The sequence below is a fragment of the Coregonus lavaretus genome (genome assembly GCF_964263955.1).
Source record: "Coregonus lavaretus genome assembly, chromosome: 2".
Taxonomy (NCBI): domain Eukaryota; kingdom Metazoa; phylum Chordata; class Actinopteri; order Salmoniformes; family Salmonidae; genus Coregonus; species Coregonus lavaretus.
The window spans coordinates 55,167,358-55,178,710 of record NC_139989.1 but is presented as its reverse complement, the minus strand read 5'-3'; the positions used below and the strand labels follow the sequence as shown (position 1 = coordinate 55,178,710).

At 39.9% G+C, this 11,353-nt stretch overlaps 1 protein-coding gene across 1 annotated transcript in view; it reads right to left on the bottom strand.

Annotated features, from left to right (window-relative positions):
• Positions 1-909: 909 nt before the first annotated feature.
• Positions 910-11,353, bottom strand: part of LOC311102664 (serine/threonine-protein kinase/endoribonuclease IRE1-like) — a 28,730-nt gene continuing 18,286 nt past the window's right edge. Inside the window, exon 14 of the mRNA XM_084144028.1 lies at positions 910-2,815. Within this exon, the coding sequence (XP_084000154.1) occupies positions 2,609-2,815 (207 nt within the window). The 3' untranslated portion in view covers positions 910-2,608. The remainder of the gene's footprint in view (positions 2,816-11,353) is intronic.

The following is an 11,353-nucleotide window of genomic DNA, read 5'->3' as shown; positions in this document are numbered from 1 at the left end:
ATTACACATAACAGACCTCACATTTGCGTAGAACTCTGAATTCCACCCAAATGCAAACAAGTTTAAGAGGCTTTAACCCATCGCAATGGACCTCTAAGGACACGTTAGCATGTAGCACGCAACACAATTAGCATTTAGCATTAGCATTTAGCATTAGCCGCTATGTACAATGTAGCATGACCCACACTCCAGCATTTAGCATTAACATTAGCCTTAGCCTTTAGCTAACTGCGGCCTACCACACAAATAAATATCCTGCACTGTCCTTATTCCTTTTAAGATATTTCTCTACCATTTTGTGCTACCGTGGATTAATGACCATTTCACCGAGAAATCAGACCCAATCAACCACCCCGTCGGACGAAAGTCGAACCATAATCACAATCAGATAAACCCCATCAAACCGAGTTTTCTTTAAATACCCACCGACTGCACATTCTATCGTGTAAGCGGATTTGCCGGCCCATTATCTAAAATGGCCCCCATTGGGGTCTTTAAGCGGTACAGTGCCCTAATAAATGCGCATATCTGTTTTAATTGTACACCTTCAATACTTAATTCCTACCGTTTTATGCTCTAAACTTCCAATTACCTGCCGTTACCAATGGAATATATTTTAGAATATTTTTAAAGACTCGTAATCGACCGCAACACCCCACATCAACAACAACGACCCAAATACTTTTAACTGTACACCTTCAATGCTCTCTCCCCAACCAGCGGAATAATTAATGCCCAAATTTTGTGAGTAATCTCACCTTTAAAGCCGGCTTGGGCAGTAGTCACCTCGCGCCTCAGGAAGGGAACAAAGAACGATGCAATCAGAATCTCGGTAGGACCTCCATTTGTGGTATCGCGTCGAATGCTGGTGGGTATTGCTGTCAATCAAAGAATCCACTTAAGCTGCACCGTGTTTTAGAGGCTTTTATTAATATCACGAGGTTACAGCATAAGTTACAGACACGCGAAGTCTGGAGAAGCAGTCCCAAATGAATCTCAATGCTTTCTGACCCTCCTTCGTTTTTCCCCCTACTTATAAACAATGCAAAAAGATGCTCCCTCTTCTGGCCAATCACCAGTCTCCCCTGCCTACAACACACTTCCTGTCTGTTGTATGTGGCGTTACACTAAAACATTCCCTCTTGATACTAAAATCAACATTCTTTCAGTTCCACTTAATTTTTTTTTAACAAAGACATAATCCCAATACACGACATTGGTTATGGGCTTGTAAGGAAGCATTTCACTGTAATGTCTACACCTGTTGTATTCGGCACATGTGGCAAATAAAATGTGATTTGATTTGATTTTGTCGTGTATCGCGTCGAATGCTGGTACTTATTGCTGTCAAACAAAGAGTCCGCTTAGGCTGCACTTTGATTATAAGTTTTATTTATATCACAAGATGTCAGCATAAGTTATAGACCTGCAGCGTCTGGAGAAACAGTGTCCCAAATTAATCTGTCTGTTCTAACCCCCTCTGCCTCCAGCATATACTTATAAACAATGCAAAAATATGGGTTGCTCCCTCTGCTGTCCAATCACCTGTCTCCCCTGGGGCGTCACCCTACAAATGGCTATTTTTGAACTAACATAAACATCTTTTCAGTTCCACATGAAAAACGTTAACAAAGACATAATCCTAATACACTACAATTTCAAGTGAACCCATTTCCAGTTACTGGGACTTACAGTATGTTGAGGATATTGAGGCACCATGTGAACCACTAGTTTTGAGTGATTCGATTTCGTGAAGCAGGCTCACATATTTCATATAGCTAGCACACAATAGGTAGCTACAGTACAAACATCTTGTTATCACATCAGTCTATATAGACTCTAATAGAATAGCAGTGATCAGAAGGACCAGGGTAGACTCTAATATACTAGCAGTGATCAGAAGGACCAGGGTAGACTCTAATAGACTAGCAGTGATCAGAAGGACCAGGGTAGACTCTAATATACTAGCAGTGATCAGAAGGACCAGGGTAGACTCTAATAGACTAGCAGTGATCAGAAGGACCAGGGTAGACTCTAATAGACTAGCAGTGATCAGAAGGACCAGGGTAGACTCTAATAGACTAGCAGTGATCAGAAGGACCAGGCAGCGTAACCTAGTTAGAAAAATGTATTTAAGTGTCAATCCACAATGATACAATAATAAAATAATACAGGGGGAAAAAAAGAACTAAAACACTGTGGACCACCCAAATTTAGTTGAGGCACTAAAAGCCATCATAGTCAAACATGGTACAGGCTTCATCTATAAAGCATTAAATCATCTATACACATACATAAACAAAACAAAGTACAGTGTCAGGGTCCACAGAGGATCAGGAATAAATAATAATATTTCATAAGCAATGTAATAGAAAAACAGATACACACAAAAAAAAACGAAGGTCACTTTTGTACACTGACAGTACAGTGAACTGACAGCCTCTATCTAGTTATGGAATTGTCATTGAAGGAATGTCTCTGGATTCAGTGCACTGCAGGTTCATGTTACGAAAACAACAATAAAAGCAAAGCCTAGAAAAATACACAATATTTGGCTGGTGGCTTGGTTGTCATCACTTCAAAGATTGGTGTAAAGGACCTTTTGGTCTTAGGCTGTCTGTGTGTCATAGACCATCCACGCCTCTCTCAACTTGGGGTAGTATTTCTTGAAGGCCACCTCCTCAGCCCAGGTGAGCATGGCCCGGTAGGTGTGCAGCAGCAGGTGGGGGAAGCGGGAGGTGAAGTAGGACACAAAGCCTTCTGGTAATGAGCCGAACGTCTTATGGAGATCAGGAATTTCATCGTAATGGTTACTCTATGGGAAACAGCATACAGTTTATAGAATGTCACTTGCACACATTTAATGAGGTTATCAATACTGAACAAAAATATAAATGCAACATGTAAAGTGTTGGTCTCATGTTTCATGAGCTGGAATAAAAGATCCCTGAAATGTTCCATATGCAAAAAAATGTCTCTTAACTTTTGTGCACAAATTTGTTTCCCTGTTAGTGAGCATTTCTCCTTTGCCAAGATAATCCTTCCACCTAACAGGTGTGGTATATCAAGAATTAAACAGCATGACCATTACGCAGGTGCACCTTGTGCTGGGGACAATAAAAGGCCACTCTAAAATGTGCAGTTTGTCACACAACACAAACCACAGATGTCTCAAGTTTTGAGGGAGCGTGCAATTGGCATGCTGACTGGAGGAATGTCCCCCTACTGAACAAAAATATAAATGCAACATGTAAAGTGTTGGTCTCATGTTTCATGAGCTGGAATAAAAGATCCCTGAAATGTTCCATATGCAAAAAAATGTCTCTTAACTTTTGTGCACAAATTTGTTTCCCTGTTAGTGAGCATTTCTCCTTTGCCAAGATAATCCTTCCACCTAACAGGTGTGGTATATCAAGAATTAAACAGCATGACCATTACGCAGGTGCACCTTGTGCTGGGGACAATAAAAGGCCACTCTAAAATGTGCAGTTTGTCACACAACACAAACCACAGATGTCTCAAGTTTTGAGGGAGCGTGCAATTGGCATGCTGACTGGAGGAATGTCCCCCAGAGCTGTTGCCATAGAATTCAATGTTCATTTCTCAACCATAAGCCGCCTCCAATGTCATTTTTAGAGAATTTGGTAATACGTCAACCGACCTCACAACCACAGACTACGTGTAACCACGCCAGTCCAGGACCTCCACACCCTGCTTTTTCACCTGCGGGATCATCTGAGACCAGCCACCCAGACAGCTAATGAAACTGAGGAGTATTTCTGTCTGTATTAAAGTCCTCTTGTGGGGAAAAACAAATTCTGATTGGCTGGGCCTGGCTCCTCAGTGGGTGGGCCTATGCCTTCCCAGGCCCACCCATGGCTGCGCTCCTGCCCAGTCATGTCAAATCCATAGATTAGGGCCAAATTAGTTTATTTAAATTGACTGATTTGCTTATATGACCTGTAACTCAGTAAAATCGTTGAAATTATTTCATGTTGCATTTATATTTTTGTTCAGTATATTAAAGGAGGTTGTAGTCACACAAAGAAATATGTCCATACCTTATGTATTTGATTAATTCTGATAACAATCTTTATTTTTTCAATAATGAAATAATTATTAATGTTACACAATGAACTACTTATACCAATATAGTGTTTAATTCGAGTAGCAGCACCTTAGAGACTGCTGCTGTCACGACTTCCTCCGAAGCTACCTCCTCTCCTCCTCTCCTTGTTCGGGCAGGCTTCGGCATTCGTCGTCACCGGCCTTCTAGCCACTGCCGCTCCTCATCTCATCATTCCATTTGTTTTGTCTTGTCTATTACACACACCTGGTTCATATCCCCTCATTAGTACTTGTATAAGTGTTCCCTCTGCCCCCTTGTCCTTGTGGGTGATTGTTTAATGTGAGGAGAGAGTAGCGCGGCTGAGCTACGTGTATTTTGTATTGCCAGGGTATACTTTCCCAGTGCGCCTGTTTTGCGCATTTGACTATTTGAGCTATATCTGCGTAACTCAGTATTCCGGAATAAACTCTGTATTCTGTGATTTACCCTCCTGCGCCTGAATCCTTCAAATCACCCATCACAGCTGCCCTATGTACATAGTCAATGAACACTGGTCACTTTAATGTTTGCATACTGTTTTACCAACTTCATATGTACAGTGCATTCAGACTTTTTCCACATTCTGTTACGTTACAGCCTTATTCTAAAATGGATTAAATTGTTTTCCCCCCCCCCCTCATCAATCTACACACAATACCCCATAATGACAAAGCAAAAACAGTTTTTTAGAAAGTTTAGAACGTTTATCAAAAATTAAAAAATTAAATATCACATTTACATAAGTATTCAGACCCTTTCAATTGATTCAATTGATTGGACATGATTTGGAAAGGCACACACCTGTCTATATAAGGTCCCAGAGTTGACAGTGCATGTCAGAGCAAAAACCAAGCCATGAGTTCGAAGGAATTGTCCGTAGAGCTCCGAGACAGGATTGTGTCAAGGCACAGATCTGGGGGAGGGTATAAGAAAAATTCTGCAGCATTGAAGGTCCCCAAGAACACAGTGGCCTCCATCATTCTTAAATGGAAGAAGTTTGGTACCACCAAGGCTCTTACTAGAGCTGGCCGCCTGGCCAAACTGGGCAATTGGGGTAGAATGGCCTTGGTCATGGAGGTGACCAAGAACCCGATGGCCAATCTGACAGAGCTTTAGAGTTCCTCTGTGGAGATAGGAGAAACTTCCAGAAGGACAACCATCTCTGCAGCACTCCACAAATCAGGCCTTTATAGTAGAGTGGCCAGACGGAAGCCACTCCTCAGTAAAAGGCACATGACAGCCCGCTTGGAGTTTGCCAAAAGGCACCTAACGACTCTCAGACCATGAGAAACAAGATTCTCTGGTCTGATGAAACCAAGATTGAATTCTTTGGTCTGAATGCCAAGTGTCATGTCTGGAGGAAACCTAGCACCTCCCTATGGTGAAGCATGGTGGTGGCAGCATCATGCTGTGGGGATGTTTTTCAGCGGCAGGGACTGGGAGACTAGTCAGGATCGAGGCAAAGATGAACGAAGCAAAGTACAGAGAGATCCTTGATGAAACCTGCTCCAGAGCGCTCAGAACCTCAGACTGGGGTGAAGGTTCACCTTCCAACAGGACAACGACCCTAAGCACACAGCCAAGACAATGCAGGAGTGGCTTCGGGACAATTCTCTGAATGTCCTTGAGTGGCCCAGCCAGAGCCCAGAAGAATGGGAGAAACTCCCCAAATACAGGTGTGCCAATCTTGTAGCGTCATTCCCAAGAAAACTCGATGATGTAATCGCTGCCAAAGGTGCTTCATCAAAGTACTGTACATAAAGTGTCTGATTACTTATGTAAATGTAATATTTCAGTTTTTATTTTTAATACATTTGCAAAGAATTCTTTAAAAGTTTTTGCTTTGTTGTTATGGGGTATTGTGTGTAGATTGATGAGGGGAAAAAAACCATTTAATCAATTTTAGAATAAGGCTGTAACGTAACAAAATTTGGAAAAAGTCAAGGGGTCTGAATACTTTTTGAATGCACTGTATATACTGTATTCTAGTCAAGGCTCATCCTATTTAACTACTGCTGTACACACCTTTTCTATCCATATACTGTCTATACCAGGGGTGTCAAACGTACGGCCCGCGGGCCGGATCAGGCCCGCAAACGGGTTTAATCCGGCCCGCGAGATGATTAAAAAAAAAAAAGTAAAATTTTTTTTTTGTTGCAATTTTTCTATAAAATAAACTGCTGTTCCAATTGCGTCCACTGGATGGCGCAATAGCAATTGTGTTAAGCAAGCAAACTGTATATACCGGGGCAGAGCAAGTAGGTCAAGCACGTGCAGCCAATGAGCTACTTTGTTTTGCCCGCGATATTTATTACGGCTTCTACTTTTAACATTATGTGCTTTGGCACCCTCATTGCCCCAATATGTCTCTGTCAAAAAAGAGAAAAGTGGACGCAGAGTGCAGAGTGTTCCAAGAAAAATGGTCATCCTATTTAATCACGGAATTGAATGGGAAAGCTGTATGTTTGGTGTGTTCAGAGCATGTTGCAGTGCTGAAAGAATATAACCTTCGTCGCCACTATGTGAGTCTTCATGCCGACAAATATGACAACTTTCAAGGACAGCGGAGATGAGAGAAGGTGAATGAACTGTTGGCGGGTCTGAAGAAACAGCAGTCTGTGTTTACTCACAGCCGAGACATCAGTGACGCTGCAGTGAAAGCTAGCTACCTCATTGCTAATGAAATCGCAGTGGCTTCAAAACCATTTAGTGAGGGTGAATTTGTAAAAACATGCATGATGAAGGCAGCGGAGATTGTGTGCCCTGAAAAGCGGCAGGCTTTTGCAAATATCAGCCTGACAAGAAACACAGTTGCAGACAGGATTTCCGATCTTTCAGTGGATTTGGACAGCCAGTTGAAGCAAAAAGTAAAGTCATTTATTGCGTTTTCGGTTGCAATTGATGAAAGCACGGACATTACAGATGTTGCACAACTGGCCATTTTTTCATCCGCGGAGTTGATGACACATTGACCGTCACCGAGGAGTTCGTGGAGTTGGTGCCGATGACAGATACAACGACAGCAGCTGATATTTTTACCGCACTCGTCGGCGCGCTGGACAGGGTCGGAGTGGACTGGTCCCGCGCTGTCAGCCTGGCTACAGATGGTGCGCCCTCAATGATCGGGAAAAAAGCAGGCGTTGTGACAAAGTTCAGAGAGAAAGTGCAATCTGCAAATGGAGGACGTGATTTTTTGACTTTTCACTGTATTTTGCACCAGGAGGCTTTGTGTTGCAAGTCATTAAAGATGGATAACGTCATGAAGGTGGTCATCCAAACTGTTAATTTCATCCGATCCAGAAGCCTGAATCACCGTCAGTTTGACAGCCTTCTCAGAGAGAAAGACCACATCTACGGCCTGCCATACCACACTGAGGTAAGATGGTTAAGCCGAGGTGCTGTGCTGAGGCGTTTCTTTGATTTACGAGAAGAAATTGAACAGTTCATGGAAGAAAAGGGCAAACCAGTGTTAGAATTTCATTCCGCAGAATGGATGCCGGACCTTGCATTTATGGTGGATGTTACAGAGCACCTGAATAACTCGAACAAACAGCTGCAAGGGCGCAACAAAGTTGTCACGCAGTATTATGACAGCATACGTTCTTTCAAGTTGAAGCTGTCATTGTGGGAGACGCAACTTGCCGGTGGTGATGCAGCTCACTTCCCCTGTCTGAAAAATGTGTGCGCGACCCAACATGTGGCAGACATGAAGCGGTTCAAAGATAAAATAACGGGACTGTTACGGGAGTTTGAGCAACGCTTTCAGATTTATGTTTATATGTTTTTATGTTGATGTGCTATTGTTTTTAATTGATTTTATTTTATTTGTATATTTAACCTATTCTTGACTCTGTGGTTCTTGCACTTGTTTGGGGAACAGGATTTCATTATTTTTATCTACATTTCTGCCTGAGAAATGACACCCTGATATAGTTCTGTGATCTGTGATATACTTCTGTGAATCACTGAGGCATTGTGTGTTTGTGTGTTCTTTGTCCTCAGAACTTTCAAATAACTTGAGGTGTTTTATGATTAATAGTGATGTTGTGCTTTTGGACACTGTCCTTAGGCTCCAGCTTTATGTTTATATGTTTTTATGTTGATGTGCTATTGTTTTTAATTGATTTTATTTTATTTAACCTATTCTTGACTCTGTGGTTCTTGCACTTGTTTGGGGAACAGGATTTCATTATTTTTATCTACATTTCTGCCTGAGAAATGACACCCTGATATAGTTCTGTGATCTGTGATATACTTCTGTGAATCACTGAGGCATTGTGTGTTTGTGTGTTCTTTGTCCTCAGAACTTTCAAATAACTTGAGGTGTTTTATGATTAATAGTGATGTTGTGCTTTTGGACACTGTCCTTAGGCTCCAGCTTTATGTTTATATGTTTTTATGTTGATGTGCTATTGTTTTTAATTGATTTTATTTTATTTGTATATTTAACCTATTCTTGACTCTGTGGTTCTTGCACTTGTTTGGGGAACAGGATTTCATTATTTTTATCTACATTTCTGCCTGAGAAATGACACCCTGATATAGTTCTGTGATCTATGATATACTTCTGTGAATCACTGAGGCATTGTGTGTTTGTGTGTTCTTTGTCCTCAGAACTTTCAAATAACTTGAGGTGTTTTATGATTAATAGTGATGTTGTGCTTTTGGACACTGTCCTCAGGCTCCAGCTTTATGTTTATATGTTTTTATGTTGATGTGCTATTGTTTTTAATTGTTTTTATTTTATTTGTATATTTAACCTATTCTTGACTCTGTGGTTCTTGCACTTGTTTGGGGAACAGGATTTCATTATTTTTATCTACATTTCTGCCTGAGAAATGACACCCTGATATAGTTCTGTGATCTGTGATATACTTCTGTGAATCACTGAGGCATTGTGTGTTTGTGTGTTCTTTGTCCTCAGAACTTTCAAATAACTTGAGGTGTTTTATGATTAATAGTGATGTTGTGCTTTTGGACACTGTCCTTAGGCTCCAGCTTTATGTTTATATGTTTTTATGTTGATGTGCTATTGTTTTTAATTGATTTTATTTTATTTGTATATTTAACCTATTCTTGACTCTGTGGTTCTTGCACTTGTTTGGGGAACAGGATTTCATTATTTTTATCTACATTTCTGCCTGAGAAATGACACCCTGATATAGTTCTGTGATCTGTGATATACTTCTGTGAATCACTGAGGCATTGTGTGTTTGTGTGTTCTTTGTCCTCAGAACTTTCAAATAACTTGAGGTGTTTTATGATTAATAGTGATGTTGTGCTTTTGGACACTGTCCTCAGGCTCCAGCTTTATGTTTATATGTTTTTATGTTGATGTGCTATTGTTTTTAATTGTTTTTATTTTATTTGTATATTTAACCTTTTCTTGACTCTGTGGTTCTTGCACTTGTTTGGGGAACAGGATTTCATTATTTGTATCTACATTTCTGCCTGAGAAATGACACCCTGATATAGTTCTGTGATCTGTGATATACTTCTGTGAATCACTGAGGCATTGTGTGTTTGTGTGTTCTTTGTCCTCAGAACTTTCAAATAACTTGAGGTGTTTTATGATTAATAGTGATGTTGTGCTTTTGGACACTGTCCTTAGGCTCCAGCTTTATGTTTATATGTTTTTATGTTGATGTGCTATTGTTTTTAATTGATTTTATTTTATTTGTATATTTAACCTATTCTTGACTCTGTGGTTCTTGCACTTGTTTGGGGAACAGGATTTCATTATTTTTATCTACATTTCTGCCTGAGAAATGACACCCTGATATAGTTCTGTGATCTGTGATATACTTCTGTGAATCACTGAGGCATTGTGTGTTTGTGTGTTCTTTGTCCTCAGAACTTTCAAATAACTTGAGGTGTTTTATGATTAATAGTGATGTTGTGCTTTTGGACACTGTCCTCAGGCTCCAGCTTTATGTTTATATGTTTTTATGTTGATGTGCTATTGTTTTTAATTGTTTTTATTTTATTTGTATATTTAACCTATTCTTGACTCTGTGGTTCTTGCACTTGTTTGGGGAACAGGATTTCATTATTTTTATCTACATTTCTGCCTGAGAAATGACACCCTGATATAGTTCTGTGATCTGTGATATACTTCTGTGAATCACTGAGGCATTGTGTGTTTGTGTGTTCTTTGTCCTCAGAACTTTCAAATAACTTGAGGTGTTTTATGATTAATAGTGATGTTGTGCTTTTGGACACTGTCCTTAGGCTCCAGCTTTATGTTTATATGTTTTTATGTTGATGTGCTATTGTTTTTAATTGATTTTATTTTATTTGTATATTTAACCTATTCTTGACTCTGTGGTTCTTGCACTTGTTTGGGGAACAGGATTTCATTATTTTTATCTACATTTCTGCCTGAGAAATGACACCCTGATATAGTTCTGTGATCTGTGAAACAGTTATGTTAATCACTGAGGCATTGTGTGTTTGTGTGTTCTTTGTCCTCAGAACTTTCAAATAACTTGAGGTGTTTTATGATTAATAGTGATGTTGTGCTTTTGGACACTGTCCTCAGGCTCCAGCTTTATGTTTATATGTTTTTATGTTGATGTGCTATTGTTTTTAATTGATTTTATTTTATTTGTATATTTAACCTATTCTTGACTCTGTGGTTCTTGCACTTGTTTGGGGAACAGGATTTCATTATTTTTATCTACATTTCTGCCTGAGAAATTACACCCTGATATAGTTCTGTGATCTGTGAAACAGTTCTGTTAATCACTGAGGCATTGTGTGTTTGTGTGTTCTTTTTCTTTAGAATTTTCAAATAAACTTGACGTGTTTTATGATTAATAGTGATGTTGTGCTTGTACTATTTTGGACACACTGTCCTCAGGCTCCAGCTTTATGTTGTATGTTGATCGTATTAAAACAAAGAAAACAATCTGAAGTTGTTGTTTTTAAGTTATATATATACCATGATTTTTCCGGTCCGGCCCACTTGGGAATAGATTTTCCTCCATGTGGCCCCTGAGCTAAAATGAGTTTGACACCCCTGGTCTATACACACCATTATATACACAGTGCACAAAACATTAAGAACACCTTCCTAATATTGAGTTTGTCTTGTTTGCAATGAAACTGTCTCTGTTTGTAAATAATTAAATCTGAGACGTCAGTAGGAATCTGAGCATGGTACTTTCAAAAGTTAGACCTACCATTCCACCCCAGGCCTACAGACGAAGAAAAATGTAAGCTTTAACTGCTGGCTACTCTTCT